Source organism: Chiroxiphia lanceolata, chromosome 7 (assembly GCF_009829145.1).
Source record: "Chiroxiphia lanceolata isolate bChiLan1 chromosome 7, bChiLan1.pri, whole genome shotgun sequence".
Lineage (NCBI taxonomy): Eukaryota > Metazoa > Chordata > Aves > Passeriformes > Pipridae > Chiroxiphia > Chiroxiphia lanceolata.
This window is the reverse complement of record NC_045643.1, coordinates 13452197-13473079: the sequence shown is the minus strand read 5'-3', so window position 1 is coordinate 13473079 and position 20883 is coordinate 13452197. Positions and strand designations below refer to the sequence as shown.

The 20883-nt window shown below is 39.3% G+C and overlaps 1 protein-coding gene across 1 annotated transcript in view; it reads left to right on the top strand.

Annotated features, from left to right (window-relative positions):
- Positions 1-20883, top strand: part of PARD3B (par-3 family cell polarity regulator beta) — a 398218-nt gene that overhangs the window by 295383 nt on the left and 81952 nt on the right. Inside the window, exon 19 of the mRNA XM_032694000.1 lies at positions 3775-3885. Within this exon, the coding sequence (XP_032549891.1) occupies positions 3775-3885 (111 nt within the window). The remainder of the gene's footprint in view (positions 1-3774; positions 3886-20883) is intronic.

The following is a 20883-nucleotide window of genomic DNA, read 5'->3' as shown; positions in this document are numbered from 1 at the left end:
TACTAAGTTCAAGGGAATTTGACTGCACAGTATAGCAAAACAGAAAAATTCATGTACATTTTTTCATTAATGTTTTTATTCTGCTGACAACAGTATTAATACAGAAGGCAGATTTTACCACAATTCAATTATTTGTTGCCTGGAGAATTGGAAATTTCAAATCCTAAAGTCGTTCAGTTTTCGTAGAATTTTAATATGGATTTGATTTATTTCATAGTATAATTTCGACAACAGATTTTATCCTGTCCCTGTTGAAATCAGTGTAGGGCCTCACTCCAGTATCAGTGACAACATGATCACACCTAGTTGGGCAGCAAGTACCCTTACTACTTTTGTTGTTGTTGTTCCTATAGGCAGTAGAGAACCAGTAAGCCTGTAGTGCACAAACCCATGCAAAATTACAATGGGTGGAAGTTAATTTTATCATTGGAAGTCCATGGTAATTAGACTACATCAATGAGCAGGCCATAAATTTTAGGGCAGGGTGTATAAATTCAGGCAGAGATAATACTGGGTTCTTTGTTGTTTAAGGTTGTCTGCATTATATCACTTTTCTTAACAGTGTTAAACTTTTTGCTGCTTTTATTTTCTAATGTTTGTGCAAGATTTTGTTGAACTGAAAAACACAACAGTAAGAGAATGGAATGAAAAACAATAATAAATAGAATGGATTTTTATGGTATAGCAATGTGCAAAAAGAGGCAAAAAACCCCCCACATCTGAATGTTTCCCTAGCTGTGAGCAATGTGCTGCATATTTAGTATAACAGGTCAAATCTTGTAAGCCTGCTCAAATCCTATCTGAACCCAAAATTAGCAAAAAAGTAGTCAGAGAATGATATAATTGTTTGGGTTGGAAGGGACTTTAAAGATCACCCAGTTCCAACCCCCCTGACGTGTGCAGGGACACCTTCCACTTGACCAGGTTGTTCAGGGCCCCATCCGCTCTGGTTTTGAACACTTCCACCAGTGTCTTACCACCCTCACAGTGAGGAATTTCTTCCTAATATCTAGTCTAAACCTACCCTCCTTCACTTTAAAGACATTTATCCTTATCCTATCACTCCTTGTCCTTGTAAAAAGTCCCTCCCTAGCTCTCTTGTAGGCCCCCTTTAGGTACTGGAAGGTGCTATAAGGTCTCCCCTAGAGCCTTCTCCAGGCTGAACAACCCCAGCCCTCTCAGTCTGTCTTGGTAGGAATGGTGCTCCAGCCCTCTGATCATCTTTGTGTCCCAACTCTGGACTCACTCCAGCAGGTCCGTGTCCTTCATATGTTGGAGGACCCCAGAGCTGTATGCAGTACTCAAGATGGGGTCCTGCAAGTGCAAAGGGGCAAAATCACCTCCCTCAACCTGCTGCCCACGCTGCTTTTGATGCAACACAACAACAAAAGTTGTTTTCATCAATACTAACTCACTATTCCCAGTTTATAATTACACCGGAACATGCCAATTTTATGGCAAGAGCAGCTCTACCAGCAAACAGCAATGTTTTTGCAGAAAGCTGTCATGCTGACAATTATTGCAATCAAAATTGTCACTTCCTTTTATTTAAAATGTATTTCCCTGGTAAGCAAGAAATAATATCTAGACTTGAAAAGGATGTATGTTAAAGATTTTTTGGGATTTTTTTACATTTCTCTCGAGTATGCAACATATCCAACTTCAACTCCCTGCAGCAATACAAAATGCCCAAGAATAATGTTTTCAAAATCAATACATGCTACAGTCAAATATGAGACTCCACAAGCCCATAATTGAAACTCTGGGAGAAAACCAGGCAGCCGGAATATAAACAAAGTACCAGAGTTGGACTATGACCAAGATGCAAGTGCTAATTCAGCCTCTTGAGAAAACTACCATGAGACCTTCCCTGCCTGTGCAAGAGTCAGAAAGCAGGGGTGTTCCCAGAGCAGGCTGCTGGTGCTCATCCCCAGGCGACTTATTGTTTGGCTGCCTGACATCTCTGTGGAGAGCCATACATGCAGTTTCATCCAGCTTTTCTTTTTACCTGGGTCACTTCATATCTATGAGCCCTTCTCACTCTGTATGTACAACCTCTCTCTCGTGTCTCCTGTCTGCTGCCTTCACTGCCACCACCACCTTCTGGTGGGGTTTGTGACTCCACAGTCTCTTGGAACCGCTGGAACTCAGAAAGTAGCAGTGAAATTGGTGTGCTGCTCTACACTCAGGAAAAGCAAAAGTGTGGAAAGTGTGTGCTGTGTTATTGGAAACACTGAAAGGAGTAGGGACCATAAAAAAAGAACTGAAGATTGTTTGTAGATGAGATGTATGTATGTTTTGAGCCAAGGATCCCTCAAAGAGTACACAACACAATCTATCTCCATTGCTACACATAGGAAAAAAGAGAAAACAATGCACTGATAGGACTCTTTCTGCTCCCCAGCACAGTCCATGACAGAACTATGATAAAGCATCTCATGTTACTACCTGTAGTATTTGCCCTTTTTATTAACACCACATGCTCCATGTCTGTCTCTCACAGCCATCATTCCCTTTCCAAGTTCATATTGTCTGGGAGACCTGCTGCAGAGTTCCCGATAACTTTGTTTGACCACAAGCTCAGAATTATTAATTAAATTCACAAAAAATTTGGATCATTAGCTTATGAACCTGACTTAGTATTTGCAAAATTTCTGCTTTCATCATTGGAGAAACCTAAAGTCAATGATTTACAGCTTAAGTATATGCACAGTAGTTCAGCTTTTCCACTTGAGGCAGTTTGGGCTGACGTGAAAAATAAAAAAAAAATCACCAAGGCAATGCTGCAGAGTTTCACAGAGGAGTTTGCAGTTTTGTGTCAGAGTAATTAGTTTGCAATATAGTATTTTTAATTTAAAAATAATTACTTTTCTTTACATTATTGTCATGCATGCAAGGATATATTAATTTGCAGGGGAAGACACAGACTGATCATTTACTTACTTGTGGAACTGAGAATTTCAAATTGGGGGAGAGGAGGGAAGCTTTATATACCTTTTGGTCTATACTTAATGAGCATATTTGACCCCAGTATTCTATCTAGCTTCATCAGAAATTAAATGCAGCTCCCCAGTTCAGCCACCCCTTATAGGCTGTGTAAAGCAGACTTGTTATGCATATTTGTACAGTGTATAAAACAGCAGTGGAAGCCCTGAGCCCACTGGGGCCTCTGGAGGACTTTCACAGCATAAATATTACATGATAGTATATTACTAGGCAGAAAGAAAACCCTAGAAGTTTTAAAAAGAGCTCTTAGGAACTGTCTCGTTTTGTACTCTTGGAACATAGATTTTATTCTTTCTGTATTTAAGCAAAGAACAAATCCAGAAATTAGGGTCAATCATGAATGAGAGCCAGTAGTTACTGTTAAGAGCAGAACAAGTGGTCCAGTCTGGGTGCTGACACCACAGCCACTGCAGATTACTTTCAGAGAGCTGTCCTGTGGCAAAAGGAACCTTCAACCACTTTAATATGTGCCATATTAATATTCCAGCCCTGCAATGCCTTGCATTTCAGGTTTGGTGGGACTTTTCAACTTTGTTTCAAGCAATTGCTTTCAAAAGTACAGGGTCCAAATCAATTGGTAATCAGTCCTTTCTCTTGCATATGGCCCAGGTAATATTGATAACTTATTTTGCAATGTGGGAAATTTATGAGTGACTAAGATAAAACCCCAGTGCTTTTATTGTCGTAAAATTTCTGTGGTTTAGATAAGTACTGGTTTTTCTTCTAGTAGTTATTTCCTCATGACTCCTTCCTTGATATCTTTAACAGATTTGGAAAGAAAAAAGAAGATAGAAGTGGGAAAGCAGATCAGAAGGGGAATCCAAAGCAAGGCATGCTTAAAGAGGAGGAGCTGGAGAAAATGAAAGATGAACGTGAAAGGTGAGTAAATGGCAGCAGCATCTTTGTTCATTGAGTGAAAAACTTCAGAGCAAGTGACTGCCTGAAGTAACAGCCAGCCAGCCTGGCTGGAGATGTTCCAGGCTGTGCCTGCTGGTGGTCAGGTCCAGGCAACCCAGAGCATTAGGCTCGGTGCAGCAGGAACTTATTCTCCTGCAGTTTCTGTGCACTTCACTGTACCATTCAGATCCCAACTTCTGTTAAGCTGGTGAAGATCAGTTCCTTCAACACCTATTTCCCCTCTACCCATTCCCAAGACCATCTGACTTAGCAATTTTCTCCTCTACTTCTCCGCAGCAAGAACCTCCTCCCTTCTCTCCTGACAGCCTCTGCCATGTTTTCCAGCCCTTCAGACCTCTTTGGCTTCAGCTGGCTGTGCCATCAAATGGTAGTTTTTGTACTTAGGTTTGTTCTTTTCTGTACAGCATTTGCTGGTAAGCCACATGTTGCAGAAATATCTATGCAGCAAGTGCTGAATATGGCAAGGGACACCTGAAAGAAAGTAGATTCAAATGGTTAAGATGAGTCTGAAGAGGCAGGAGTCTGCTGGCAGTGGTGTGGGCGAGATGGGCAAGGCAAGAAGCTGGATGTGTGCCAGCTGTGAGTTGCTGTATTTCTGAAGTAAGGCCCTGGGAGTCTGTCTTGTTCATAAAATATGCTTTTTTAGGCCCCGTCTTAGCAACTTCTTTATCTTTCCAGTCAAAGAGAATTTAGTTTTCTAGTTTTCCACATGTCTACCTTTCAGAAACTGGGAACAGTTTGTTAGTGACAACAAGGTTCAGAAACCCCTTCTCTCCCTTTCCCCAACTCATCCAGAAGTACTTCATGATACGCTGAGAAAGGTCTTTGTTTCCATCTGATGGCTGCTCTTAGAAAAGTTAAAGAGCCCATACTTGCTGGCTCTCCAGAGGTGTTTACAGTTGCTGTAAAACTTTCCAAGTTGTAGTAATATGTACTGTCAGGGCAAGGGGAAAACTTCGAGAGGTCTCTTTCCTTCACTGGAGCATCTTGTTCCTGGGAGAGAGAATGAAAACAGACATGGTTCCTTTTGGGCAGACAGAGTGTTTCTACACAGGTCAACCTTTGTGGTACTGGTCAGTGCCCAGGGAAAAGACACCCTGCTTTCATTTGAGTCGTGCAGTGCAGTGAGTGGTCAGCCTGGTGTAAGTCAGTGTTAAGTGGGAGCTAATGGGTTTGATGGGGGAAAGAAGTAAATCCAAACTCTTGAAGTCTGCTGTTAATTTTTACTATTTTTCTACTTTAAAAGCTAGTAAGGTATCTAGTTGCTGTAGTGCTGTTACTGGATATGCTTAGCCAGTGCTTTAAGTATTTAGTTCATCTAAGTTAAGTAGTGTCAGGAGAAACTTTGTACCATTTGTTTTAAAATTTCTGTGCCGTGTCCTTGATTTTGCCAGATTGATGAGTGCCTTTATTTTAAACTGCTGACTCCCAATTTGGATACTGGCAATTTGAGAGGTATGTGTCCTTCATTTTAAAGAAGCCAGTGTCTTTTATTAGGATCCTGGCAAGCTAAGAAGCATGTATCCCATCTGTTAAAGGGCCAGTGTCATTTACTAAAATGTTGGCAGGCTGCAAGGAATGAACCCTTCTGTCTAGGGGTCTAACGTTCCAATTGGACACAAGATAATTGTTCTTAATATTTCTTTAGCATTGCATGCTTTTTTTTTAATTACAGTCACTGATTGACAGTAACTTGGTACGGCTGCATTAGAAACTGGCAGCTCAATGTCTTCATCATTCTGGTTTCTCTAGTAATGATTTAAGTTTTGACCTGGAAGAGTTTGTGACTGAAATGGAGAACAGCAGGTGTGTTGAGAAGTGGATGAACAAGATGATATTTTTAACTCACTTATTTGATTCTTCTTCTGTAAGGCACAAGAATAGAAATATCACCCTTTTATATCAGATGATATCAGGTAATACATCTTATATGTTTGGAGGATTCAAATTTAAAAATAAAAAAGAAAAAGAAAAAAGCCACAAAAATAAAATAAAATTAAAAAATAAAAAGTATTAAAAAAAAGAAAGAAAAACAGAAGAAGAGTGAAGAAATTTTCTCTGTTATCCTCAAAGGAATGCAACACATGCTGTAAAAACAAGTAGGAGCATGGCTCTGTATGTTTGCTCACATAATACTACTTACAGGCTGACAACTGAACCCTTCTTGAGTTGATCATAAAACAGAAGAGATTTTATTATCAGAGGAAATTATTATTATTATTATTATTATTATTATTATTATTATTATTATTATTATTATTATTATTGAAAAATTATATAAAGGAGATACTTCTCATCTGTGGGTAAGAACTGTTTGTAAAATTGATAAAAATCACTAAGGAAACATTACCTGACTTGAAGGTAATTCAGTCCTTTTGCTTGGCTGTTGACTGTTCATCTAGTGATGATACTCAATAAGACAAGTTTTATAGCTCTGTCCCAATATTTAGTAATTCTGTAATTTAGTAATTCTATAATTCAAGTCCAAGATTTTAATGCACATATTGGCAAAGAAAATCCTATGGCACATCCACACCATAGATCATCTGTTTCTATGACTTCACTAGCTGCAATCCTGCATACTTGGTCTCATATTTATGAAACTAAGCTTCACTGAAGCTTAGTAGAACACAGTCATATTTTCAATTCTGTTCTCGTTGAGACTGAAATGAGCGTATGTTAAAACTACTGGAGGTGTAATAGTAGAACAGACTATAGAACAGACTACAGAAATGTAGAAAGTTTTGTCCCCTGATACCTGTGATCAAATCCTGTATTTAACAACTTGAACAAAATAGAAATTGCTTTTCTAACATTTAACCTTTCTAGAATCAACACACACCTAATTTTACTTTTCCAAGATTAACTGTATAAGTTCTTGTTCAGATCCTCAATCCAATTATTACAGTCTTAAAGTCAGGCTTTTTGCCCAAACAGTTTTCTTAAATGCTGACTGCCTAAGTATTTCAGCATCTGTCATATTGAATGGTACTATGCTTTTTCATCTGACTTTTTTTTTTTTTTCACAGACCATGTTGTCCATTTTGGACACTAGTGGAAGAGTTTGGAGTAGTTGATTTTTGGGCTGGGTGTGACAGGATTAATGATCAAATACTTTTCAGCATCTTAGCAGCTGTGGAACTCACATGGTTTTGGATGTTCGTTTTGCATGCAGTATATGCTTGGCAGCTCTCCAAAAAGCAGAAAACTGTTCCAAGCTCTCAGCTGAGAAATATTTTTCAGTAGGAAGTGCATATTCAGTTTACAGGAGTAGGCCATCTCTCATAGTTTTGCAGAGTTTTTTGATTGGTGTTGGATAGGCACAATAATACTTCACAACATTTCAGAGACAGGCTTTCTGTAAAGGCTGCAGCCTTCTTCCAGAAATCTTGACAAGCTTTAGACATGCAGAAATGTCAGATGTGTTCACCACACGATTATGGGCTGGCCGTGCAGTACAAACTCAGGGACTCTGGCTCTGATAGGAAACATCAGATCTTACGTAGGTGTGCTGCATGAGTGTAAGTCCATCATGCTTGGAACAGGTTGGATTTCCTGCTTGCACAGAGAAGAAATTGAACAGTGCATGTGCAACAAGTCTGGCACATCCAGAATGTGTTAGAGCTAGTAGGCGTATGCAGACAGAGTGCTCACTCTGTAGTGCAGATGATTCCCAAAAGGATTGGACTTGATTGCAACTTTGGTCCTCAGCATAAACTTGCCTGGGAACTCCTTTTATGGGCTGCCAAGTTTCAGATTTTAACCTCAAAAAGTGAAAATAAATTTAGTATTTCGCTAGCCTAGTAATTTCTATTTCCATTCCACATTGTCCTAGTCTCAGTTTTCAGTACAACTCTCTGTGCTGTCTTGTAGACGCAGTTCTCTGAAGCAGCTCCACATCCTGCACTGAAATGCTGACATCATTATTTTTTTACTGCTTATATTCCCTAGCAATTCTCACCAAGATCAAGGTCTCGTTGTGTTCGTTGCTGTTAGGGAAGCTTGGGCCTGACCCTGAGCACTTACAGTTGAGGTGGAAAAGAGAAAATTTGGCAGGAAAAAAAAGTGCCCTGTGGGTGGAAGTCTGACATGCAGGCAGTGCAGTTGCTTGTCCAGGTTCCTGAAAAGTCCCTATCAGGCTAAGGATTCATTCCAGACCTCAGCCTCAAGCCTCCTTTCTTTTCAAAGCCAATACTTTATTATATGACCGCTACTTCTGCAAGCTTCAAGTGGTGAAGAGGAACTTAGGATGGTAGGCATTCCTTCTTTAGTAATAGCCTTATCTGTGTCCAGTTGAATATGAGTTTGGCACCTCCTCTAAATTATTTTCTTCTTCTCCCTCTACCTCCCTTAGTTTTCATTGTGCCACAGCAATGCAATGTCACTGAAACTTGACTAGAAAAAGACAGAAGTTCGTGATGGGTCAGGAGTATTGACTTAACTGGTTATACAGTTTCTGAGGCAGTGTTTTGTCCTTCCTGACACAAGTCACATGCGTCATTGGACTGAGGCCCTATTTTAAATAAACTCATCATTTTGTTCATGCTTCAAAGAGTTTGGCTGTAATAAAGCATGTGCTCCAAAGGTCGAGAATCTGCCCATAAAAGGAAAAAGCAAATGCTATATCTGAAGGTTATTTTGATCAAGCTGACTCAAATCTGTATTTTTAGTGTGTTCTGTGTAAATTACTCAGAATTTGTCATTTTAACAACAAGATGTTTGCTACATTATTCAATACTGAAAGAGGTCTTGTCTCTTCCCTCAAAAATATTTCTCTTCATCCCTTCTTCCATCTTTTTCCCACTCATTTGGGGTTGTAGTTTGATTTTCTAATACTTGAAAATCATTGTAAAACAAACTGGATAAATATATTAGATGCTTGAGTTTTACACATAATAATTTGTTTGCCTGTCAGATGCAAATAAAGTATCTATCAATTGAAAGAAAACTATGTTTTCCTATTTGTTTAGTATTATTTTAACTGGAATATTCCTATGAAGACCCTAAGTCTCTCTTCCAGTAGAATTGAACACTTACTTGACATTAGAATAAAATTTACAAAATTAAGTACCTTGTTGAAAATGGTATGATTTTTAAAAGTAGCATGAGAGTTAGTTAATAAGGAGGCAGCCTATGTAAAATATAATCCTCTGCACTTTTTTGGGGGGAGTAGTATGTTGTTTGGTTAAAACAGTCTTGGTTTTTTAATCCTCATTGGAATTAATTGAGGAATTTTTTTAATAGTATTAAGGTTTGAGTACAGTTTTAGAGAAACAGAAGGAACTTCTGGACCTTGCTTTCTGAATGTCTGAACTGAATACCAAAGTTACAGGGTATCTCAAATTTGGGAAAAATTAAATGGTTTCAGTTTTTATATTGAAGACTGAATTTCCTTTACTTTTCAGAAACCTTCCAGCAACTGAAGAGGATTTCTCTCTTGTTTTATCAGCTCTGATGCTTGTTGCCTGTTCCCATAGTTAAAAAATCAATACATATGTTTTTGATATTTGGCAAACAGAGGTTTAATTTTGCAGCTGCAAGATCCCTGCACGAAGGGAATGCATCTTACAGAAATAAAAATATTTAGAGTCCACTTATATAGGAGAGACTAGTTGGGAGTGAAACTTCATTCCCCTTCTGTCAGCATTTGTTTCGTTATATTTAATTACAAACAATTTGTATGTTACTGGAAATCAAAATGAAAACAATAGCTGCATGCATGGCAGTATGGTAGAAAAGCCAAATTGATTTGAATCAAAAATTGAAATTCAGACTGTTGCAAAATCAAAGTATGATTTTTTTAAAATGCATAATACGTCTTGGAGCACACTCATACATGCACACATTGTTGCCAACACCATGTAGCTTTTGTTCCTGTGTATTCCACTTGCCAAGTCTGAAAGCATTATTATGGCTGTTTATAGTTCATATTGATCTCTGATAAATGCTGGTAATTGCTATTCTCACCATTAAGCTCTGTGCTAAACCACATGTTTTTGGGACTCCTGAGCTTGTGCATCATTATTTATTAAGGGTTAATCCAACATGGTATATCTGTTCATTGAGTATTCCTGACTTTGCAGCACAGCTAGGTCCTGTGGTTTAGACAAAATAAAGTGTTGGATGTGATCCCAGTTTTAATACTCCCAATTTATTATAACCATTGAACCCTGATCAGATCACGGATTGGATTGGATCCCAGTTTTTTAAATGTCCCAATTTATTGCTGGCTTGCAACCCTGATAAGAATACATATTTGATTAAGGCTTCAGTTTTCAAAAATTCCAGTTAATTACTTTTAGATTCTTATTAGATCATAGCCGTGTAGTATGGTATGTTGAAGTTATGAAAAAATTACTGGATGCTGTTGCACAGGTCAAGGTCATAGTTTCATTTTATGCTGACAGTATGAAGTTATCAGATTTCTGTTTATTACTGTGGCAGTGCTTGCACTGGACAGGAGGACAGACTAATCCCAACTCATTGATTCTGAATGATTCTCATTTTAGATCTGCTGCTGTTCTGCATACCAGAACATGTAATAAAAGCCTACCACGGAACTCTGGGAGATTGATGTTTGGTTATAAGTAGCTGAGGTAGATGGGTCTCACCTACCTTTCACTGGTTTCATTGTAGCATTTAGACTCAAATAGCAATTTTTGAACTGCTTTGTGTGGCTTTTCTACTGCTGGAGGGCATTTTTAAGACAATATTAGGTCTATGGTTGATCCCAGATTGTCCCAGGTTAAGAATATTAGGAACCGATAGCAGAATGGCACATGGAATTGGCCTTTTTCTTTAACTATCACAGTACTATTCCAGGTGTTGCAGATTGATGGAAAGAGCACTTTCTAGGTGTCATAGCTGTACTCTCAAAATGTAAGCACACAAATTCTCATGCAAGCCATTTAGTGTCCTTGTTTTGCCCTTCATTAAGGCACTGGTTTGCTCTAGAGCCTGTTTTCACAAACTGTGCCACCTGCCCACCTAAAAAGTCAGAGCAGCTCAGGAGCAATGGCCTGGCTCTTGCTTGCTTAAATGGGCCAATGTGTGGTTCTTTTCTGTATATAACAGAGTTTTATTACTTGTTGGTTTTGTTGTTTCTGTGAACCAGAAATGCTGCTGTTAGAAACTTGTACTGGCCAGGCTAGTGAAGTGGCCAGGGTACTGGCCAACCAAAGCAATAGAGTGCTTTCTAGGAGACAGACTATTCTGGCCTAGGGATTTCTTTGATGCAGTACTGAATGTAGGTCAGCTCTTGCCCACTCTGAAATCAATAAGGGCGTAAGAATTACTTGGAAGCTGCATTTCATTCCTTGCTCTTCCATTTGAGATTTATGACAGTCTATCATAAATCTTTGGCATGCACTTTGAAGTAGTGCCACAGCACAGAATTCCTGTTCTCAGACTCCCTTAGTTACTACAGGATAAAAATGAGAATGCGACTCATGGGGATAGACAGGCAGGAAATCTGTTTGCATGTGTAAATCTCCATAGTGATCTTAAACCAAAATACCTGAAAGTCTTAAAGCATTGACTGCTCAGTCAAAGCTGAATTTTGCTTTCTAATCAAGGACTGTTAATTAGAAACAACCTGTGAATCCCAGACTAACAGATGGAGACTATTCCTGTTCTTGTACAGAAAGATTCTGTTCAATAGGTTCCAGGTTCAATGTTGTAAGTGTAGAATAAAGAAATGTGCCTGGAATCATATCATATCATATGAAGCTAGGCTAGCTCCTTCTGCTACTACAGTTTCATTCAAATGAAGGCATAATGTTTATGCAGTTGCAGGGATGGTTGTGCAAACTCATAAGGTCTCACTAGCAAGTGGAGCTACGAGTATCTATGTAGGAAATGTTCCAAGAATACCCACTTACTAAAGGACACAGCCCCAGGGACTCTGTAGCTGCCAGTCTTCCTGGGTCTGTCCTGAGCTATGCTACTGCATATGGTTGTGAATGTTGGGTTTTCATGAGCTGTCAAATCAATGTTGTGCCTTCCCATGGTCATTACAGTGTGTCTGGTATTTTTCTCAAGACAGTGTTAACAATCCTCAGTGGTTTTGACTGATACCTACTACAGCAATTGCTGGAGCTGAGCTAGTCACTGGCAGTGAATAAGTTCATAGATGGATGTTTCTGTCTCCCCATAGTTTTTCTGCAGGTATACTGTGGTTACTTTATGCTTGTTCACTGTTTATCTGATGAACTTCTCTGAAATAGTTTGTTTGATGTCTCAGTTGGAGAGGTTGTAGAGGTGACATGGCTTTGACTGCAGTTGTTATTGTGTGCATTCCTGACATTAAATTCCCAATTACTAAAATATAAGCAAAGTTAAGTCTTACTTTCCAAGAGTATTCTGTTAATTTGATTCTCTTTTCATGACCATTTGTTCCAGAATGAGCTAATGTTCACAAGGTGAACATTATATCATATCACTCAGATATGATATGCACAGCACCGTATTTATCTTTTTAATGGAAAAGTACAAATGGCAGCAGCCTGAGAATTCCTTTAGTCAGCGCTGAGAATTGGGCCTGCAATTTACCTATGGGCTGCAAAGTTATTGCAGACTCAAGGCCATTTTGCAGGAGGAGCTCTTAAAGGCATCAGAAGATCTCACGTGAAAGATGTCAGAGTAATTTTGACAAACCTGGAATGTTTCCACTCTCTAATCCACATTGTCACAAAACAATGAACATCCTGTTGACAGGAGACTGAGCAACCTGATCTGTGCACTCAGCCTTGCTTTCAGCAGGAGGTTAAGCAGGATGACCTTCAGAGGGTTCCTTACAACCTAAATTTTACTGATATTGTCTCTTCAAAATAATAACTCTAGGGTAGTTGTGAGTAAAGAAAATTACGTAATGCAGTAAAATACAGGCTATAATATACTTGTCTTTTCTGATGGTTTGCTTTCTGTAATCTGCTGCATTTCACTCGCTGTACAACTAATGTGGACAAAAGAGAGGCCAGAAAACTTCTTTTTCTGATTTAACAGCAAAGGTAAAATCCTGTTCTTGTTGAAGTTCACAGGGTGGGGGAAAACACAGTGACCTCATTAGAGCCAGGATTTTCTTTAGAGGGCAGGATCCTGTGTAAGTTGGTAATCACTCCTTGTCACCTCTGAAATAAATGGAAGAATATCCAAAGCTCACACTCCGCACTTTGTGGTATGAAAGGGCTGTGTTTCATCTTCAGTTTGTCGTAATCTTACGTTTTAAGGTCAGTGTAGCTCTATCTCCTTCTTAAGCTTTTCTGTCCTCCCTTTCTTTACTTAAAACCCTCCAAAGGCAGCTTCTCTGGTCAGTTCAGTATTTTACAGGTACGGGTAGTTATCCAGAGCAGGCAATATTTTATGCCCTGGTGATTTTTTATTGTTGGGGCAGTTAATGCTGTTACCAGATCTGTCTTGTTACCCTGAGTTAAAGTCTCTTACTCACTTGATTTTGTGGCTTGCCCTTTTTTATTTCTGAGACTGTTTCTGTTCTTGTTTACAAGTGCAGATGCTAATTTTGGGGGAGATATTCAAATCCAGCACAATAGGATGAGCTGGAATGAAGAAACACTTGCATAGCTTATGGGGAAGACATTTCTGACAACTACGCATCCAGTAGAATACCCTGAAAGTTAATACTGAATTAGATATTGTTTGATTCTTGATAAGTCCATATCCACTGTCTCCATTTACTGGCAAGAGGTGGATTTTTTTGGTTTGTTTTTTTTTTACTATGAGACTCCCCTGCCTCTCGAGTTTTGTTAGGTGATGATGCTTGAAAAAGAAAATTGAATCTTTTCCTGATAAAAGATGCAGGTTTGAATAGGATTGTTAATGTCATTATAGACCATACCTGTCTGAAAAAGATTATAAAATAAAAAATTAAAAGCACTGTACTGAAATTATCTCCTAAGATATTCAACTGAAATTTGCCCATTCCCATCAGTGATCATGGCTTATGAATATCCGAAGACAAGATGTATTCAGTCCACTATTATGTAAATGAATGAAAAAAACTCAAGATTTTAGTTACCAAAATATATTTTGCTAACAGCTAAAAAGGAATTAAAACATTAAACCCAATGGAAATCTAAGTGACCTCCTACAGAAATAAGCTGCTATCCTCTAGACAACCAGTTACACAATATGTGTGTGCATTAGGTAAATGAGACACAAAAGCAGATAGTAAATCAGATGTAAATTGAGTAATCATTGCGGTATCTAGATCTTGGGGAGAGTCACGTGATTGAGGAAAAAAGCAGTGAAGCAGCTTTTATTCTGCAGTCCTCAAGGAACAACCAACTCAGTGGAAGAGTGTTTAGCATCTCAGTCATCTCAAAAGACTTAAAGGATCAGGTCCTCTCTCAAGTTTAGGTATACCTCCAACTGACTGTATGCACTCTTGCTTACCTGCTTTTATTATGCTACTCTTCTTGCAAACGGAACAGAAATTATCCTAAAAGACCTATGGCCCTGTTTCTGTTACATATTTTGTCTTTGCTTGTTATTCATACTTCTCCTCCAGGAATATCTTACACTGACTTAGCCAGCATCTTGCTCATTCATGTACCTGTTTGTGCTTGCACGAAGTCTGTTACTTTTAATCCATCATACAAGAAATGTTGCTGTATTCATCTGAAGCATAAACAAGGTCCCTTTGTGAAATACAATGTTTTGGTTAGCAACTGCATTTTCCCTCCTGTGTTTGACTACTTAGGTAGACACTGTGGGGCTCAAAGCATGTCATTCTTTGTGCTCTGCTCAATACTAAGCACCTGGTCAGTGCATGGTAAATTTAAAAAAAAAAAAGTTACATCACTTTTATTCTTTCCCTGGTAAGTCAGAAGAAATGGGATAATCTAGAGTTCATGGGGAGTGCAAGGGAAGAATTCAAACACCTCAGGAAAGATGTTTCTTTTTGCTGTGGGCCTATTTTGGTTGGTTGTGCCTATACTAAACTGTTCTCATGTGAAGTGCAGCCTTGCAGCTCTCTGAGTAAGAGAGCCCACAGTCTCTCCTGGGCCACGCTTGCCACACGGAGGTTTTGCACTGTGGTCAGATCTCACAGCTGTTGGTGCCACTGAGTTGCTTCTCTTGTCTCCTGTGGGGCAGCAGGCACCCTGTTCCCTGCTTGGGGGTGGCATAGCCAGGAGGACATACATCTTCAAGTTTTGTCCTGATCCAAGGTGAGGGTTTGTTAGCCGGTGACTCACTGTGCAAAGCTCCTTTTGAGCTAGGGCTGGTTAGGCCTCCAGAACTGCAGATTGGGCTGCAGCCAGTGTTTTGCTGTTTGTTTCCCATTGAAGGCCATCGTTGGGTTCCACAGCTTTTAATGACCCTGCCCTTTTTTGAGCTGGCAACATTAAGTACTGTGTTTTAATTTTTAAAGAGTTTTGGAAGCTCCAACATTTTCTTGTTACCCACTAGTAACCCACCCACCCACCCACCCAGATTCCAGCTGCTGGGCTAAGAGATGAGAAGTATCTCTTACAGCTTTTCCTAGCCCTCTCATTCCATTCGCAAAAGCATTTCTGGATCTTCTCCAAAAGTCACTTCTGCTCAGCTCTTCTGGAGTTTTCTTGAGGTAATCCACATCCCTTCCTACAGCTGCTTCACTCTGTGTATGCTGCAGTCTTCTAATCCAGCTTTTGCCTGTCAGTGTCTCTGTCATTGATGTCAGACTAAAGCGTTTTACATTGTGTTTGTCACAGGCGGTGAATACATATGTGGTCATTGACAGTAGCTCGGCAGAAACACAATAACTTGTTAAGCCACAGTAACTCAATCGTGTGTGTCTGAGCTGCAGCTGGAAGGAGCAGTTTGGGCTGTTAACCCTTCCATGGCTTCTGCACTCTAGGTTTATGCATCTTTTCATGTGTTGGTACATGAGAAGTCACCATGTATGATTTGTGTAGATATCTCAGATGGGAAGATTGTTGAAGGATAATGAGAGCATTCCTTGATTTATAGTCTGGGGGTATGCTACTGAACAGTACATGAGGTGTAGAGAAGTGTTTTCAAAATACCATGTCCCACTTCCAGAAGTACAGTAGGTATATAGATCCTGTCTTCATTTGACTTCTAGAAATGCAACATGTTTTGAAAATGTTGCCTATAGTTCTGCTGAGGTTATATATTTTATCAAACTATTTTTTTTTTCTGGAATTATTTGTTGTAGAGAAAGGTTAAGATAGGATATATTTGGATGCTATTGAGAATAAGGTGGATCACAAGGAAAAAGACTCTTTTTGATACAGCACTTCTGTTGTCTGTCCTCTCACTGCTTCTGTGCCCAGGCTCTGTTTTTACAGAAACACAGCTAAGGGAAGTTGGTGCAGTTGTGCAGTGAGTTAACTGGAGAGCACAGTGTTCAGATGGCGGAAGAGAGCAAGCAGGATTGATATGGGATACTCAAAAGGAAATATATCTAACTTCCCTTTATTCTGTTTGTTTTTTCTTTTCCCTTTCCCTCATCAGGAAGTTTGTAGAACTTCAGTGCCAGGCCAAATTGTTCAGATGGTGAACTGTACCCCTCCTCGTCTCTGGTTTCACTGCCAGCATCGTGGTGCTGAGTGACATTTTATCTTTAGTCACAAATTTGCACCAGTTGTTTAACCAGACCTATCCTGTGCTGCGAGTCTGGGCCTCTCTTATGATAATTGTTCAATGAACTGCTTGCAATTATAGCTGTGTTAATTCGGAAGATTTTTTTTAATTTTTTTTTGTGATGGGGAGTAAAGATTCTGCTGTTTCAGATAAGGATAGCTGCAGAGGGAGGTGCAGAAATGGTGAATGACTAGAGTGGGATATAGCAGAAGTACCCTGCTTAGTAGAGTTGGCATAGCATTATAGGAGTGATGGAAGGAACGGTACTTTCTTTTTTTTTTCCTTTTTTTCTCAGTAAAGAATTCCTGGGCACCTACTGGGGTGTGCTATGGAAAAGATTGATTTAAAACTATGTGAAAGCATGATGCTGAAATACAGTGAGGAAATTTAAAACTTGACAAAATGTGAAGAAATTTCAGAGGTGAAAAACATACAAGAAGACATGGAAGGACAGGTAAATAGAAAGAGGGAAAAACCAGCCATCTGATAGTTTGTTTCCCTATGTTTGAACATTTGGTTTGAAATGAAAAAGACGTCATCAAGCAAATTGTATACATTTGTGGGGAAGATTAAAAGGAAAACAAGAAATACTAATGCAATTTTAATAGATGTATTGAAAAGATAAAACACCGATCATGAAGAATTTCACATAACCTGATATTGACTGGTCTATATAATATAGAATGGAAATAATTGTTCTTGAGAAGATTTGACTTATAATACTGGCAGCAATTGAAGATTGCATTCAGAAGGAGAAGTTGAAGAAGCTAGGCTTATTCACAGGAACAAAAGAAAATTGTAGTGACCTAATTCCAGCTTTTATTGAGCAGAATATACCAGTATTGATAGCAGGACAAATTACTCTTACTGTCAGACATGAAAGCAAGATTTGTGTGATGCTGCTGTGCTGCACTACTCTTGCTTTCAAAGGGGTCTTAATATCTAGGGGACCGGTGATGCACAGGTCCAAAGAACATTAGAGTTTATAATGTTCTGAGAAACTGCTGTGACTTGTCTCAGGACTGTGTGCCATGCCTTCCGCACTGACATGTGATGAAACCATTCCTTGAAATGCAGTATATCCTCCCATTTTTCTGCCTGTGTAGCATGTGTATATGCACCCATGTGTGCCATAAAACTTGTACCTCATACGATATATTCCTGCACTGAATTCTGTGTTTAGGCTTTTTTGGTCACTAATTGAGGGTGAAGCACTCCACAGTTTCCTAGGGTTTTAAGAATATTTGATGCTTTTTCAGAGTTAATCTGAAAGACAGCAACAATCTGTAAGTGCTTCACACATTTTGGTAGAAGAGCAGCAGGTTAATCAGGGGCAAGAGCTACTGACAGTTTTGGTTGTTCTGGGCTCTGGGTGCAGGAGCCAACAGTTCTTCCATCATTTGTTCTAAACAATGATGGTGCCTTTGTTTTTACATTTCTGACATAATCCCATGTGTGACATGTAAAATATTAATCCTTCTGCAAGAGGTTTTCTCTTGAAGTACCTGTATGTATAAAAGATGGAAATCATCAATGTAGGCGTCACTATGTGCTTCACTGATGTCTAAGGCTTTTTTTGCAATGGAAATCCAACCCTGTTCTTGTAGTACAAGTGCTCTTGGACAGTGAACTACCTGAAAAAGTTGGTTTTCATGTGAATGGGCCAAGCAGTAATTTTGCCCCAGATTCCTTTATGTCGATAATGAATGTGGTGTTTCACTCATGGACACAGGGAGGCCTGCTCCCTCCACCACTTCCTGCTGCATAATCTTTTCCCTTTATTCACACTTTGCACACTTTCAGCTGCTCTCTAACTGTTGCTCATTTGCTAGCAATGGTTTGAAGTTTAGATGGAAATGCAAGCTGAGCATTACTTTTTAGTTTCTATTTCCGTGTATAGCTCCTCAGTGTTGACTTTCTCCCCATGCCATTGTCTATTGCTTTTTGAATAAAAGCATGACCTTACCAAAGCCTATACCAGTGTCACCATTAGTTTTACAAATAGTAAGTTGGATGTCCCATTTTTCTGCAAATGCCATTAAACTCTCGCTGTCCTAAGAAGCCATCAGCCAGTTAAGCCAGTGCAAATGGCAGTAAAATGAGATAATATATTAACAGGTCTTGTGTTCACCTACAATATATGCTGTACTAGCTGAATTTATCACATATTGATACTAGGCTATACCCTCCGTAAGATTCTCCAATGGAATCTCCCTTGTGGACAGGGTCGGAATTGTGCAAAACCACTGTCAATTGTTTTGAAGTCTGTGACGTCTTCAAGACACTGCCTCAGCCTGGATGAAGTTTCACTTGAGGATAGTGCTTTCCCAACCTGAGCCACCATTACAGTGCAAAATAGGGAGTGTGTGTGGCATGAAAACCTGAAGCAAAAGAGAAGTGGAGTGAAGATTACAGGAGGAGGAGGTGATTGTGCAGGGAAGAGAAGCTCCAGAAAGAATAAAGAAGAAGTTCTTAGGAAGCCTCAGTGTTAAGTATATAGACAGATTGTAGCATATTTCTTCTTATTATCCTTTCATCTCTAAGACCACTGTAGTAAATTACACTAAGGCTTTGTGAGTATTTTTAATATTGTCTTAATGAAACAAAATTAACTAACTGGCCTGGAATGATGTGTTAGGAAGATCTTATTCTCTCACATGGTTCTTATGGTACAATATTTGCTGGAGTCACAGAATATCTCAAGTTGGAAGGGACCAATAAAGATCATTGAGTCCACCTTCCTGCTCCTCACAGGAAACAAAACTAAACCTAAACCAAAACCATATGACATGACTGAAGAACATCATCCAGACACTTCTTGAATTCTGACAGGCTTGGTGCTGTGACTGCTTCCCTGGGGAGGCTGTTCCAGTGACCAACCACTCTCTCAGTGAGAATCTTTTCCTAATGTCCAATCTTAACCACCCCTGATGCAGCTTCATGCCATTTCCTCATGTCCTATTGCTGGTCTCCTGAGAAAAGAGATCAGCATGTCTCCTCTGTTGCCACCACCCACGAGGAAGTTGTAGACTGTGGTGAGGTCACTCCTCAGCCTTCTCTTCTCCAAGCTAAACAAACCAAGTGACCTCAGCTGCCCCTCCTAGCTCTTGCCCTCAAGGCCTTTCATCATCTTGGTTTCTCCTCTGGACACACTCTAATAGTTTGATGGGCCTTTTTACCCTGAGGTGCCCAAAGCTGCACTCAGTACTCAAGGTGGGGCACACAGTTTTTGAGTACTAGAGAGGAGAAGGGTCATCTGCTTTAATGAAAGAAGGCAGACTGGATAGTGAGCACCCCCCTGACTGTCAAGGATTGTATTATATATGCAGGCTCATCCCACTTTAAAGTATGATTACATTTTAAATGTTAAAAACTAACATCACCTCTAGATATTGTCCTAGCACAATTGGTGGAGATGTGTGACTGGAAAGCATGTGTAATACACATTGATGTACTCAAGTATATGTGTAGAACAGCATGATGTTCTCATTAGAATTATTTGTGAACCTTTTTATCTACAAATTATTTGAAAAGTATTAGCATTTATTTTGATGATACGATTCTAATGAAACAAAATAAGCAGTATGAATCACATTCTGCACTTAATAGCTCCTGTCAGACAGAGGCTCCCAGTGTGCTCATCTGTTTCTTTAGGGAACCTTTTTCGCCATGCCTTTTAAAGACTTTCTCCAGAACATCTTCATTTTTCAGTATGCAGAGTCCTGAGGCCATTCAGTTTTAGTCGGGTAACCAAGTCTGCTAAACCCTTTTCACTTACACTCCTATGGTACAAATTATACTGTTCTTTCTATGCTGCTGTTGTACTTCTAGGTACAGTCAACAGCAAATGTTGACTTCTGTCAGGCATTGCATCTCTGTGTGTTTCTTCTGTTCTTTTGTCTTCTTCTATGCTCTGTTATTCTCTGTAAGTGCTGTTTATTGCATATTGTGGTCAGCATTCTGCCAGATCCATCTCAGTGCACTTAATTACACTGTGTTGAAGAGTAGCTGAGTAGTTAACAGAAGAGCTCACAGAGCCTTGCTGTACTTTTTTTTTTTTTTCCTCCAACATGAATGTTGGATCATTGAATATCATTTTGGGTTGAAATTTACCTGAATATATTTTACTATTCCAAAGAGATTGCACAATGGCCCTGATTAGCAGCAGCATTTTGTAATACCACTTAAGGCTTTATCACAGTGGAATAGTGCCAGTAACAGTCTTTAATTCACTTATATGTACCAATTCATTTCTGTCAAGTTTCTATTAATTTCTCTGCTGTTTTACTTTGTCCCTATCCCCATATAATAAGACATGATTTCCACATTTATGTAGCCAAAATAAAATTTTTA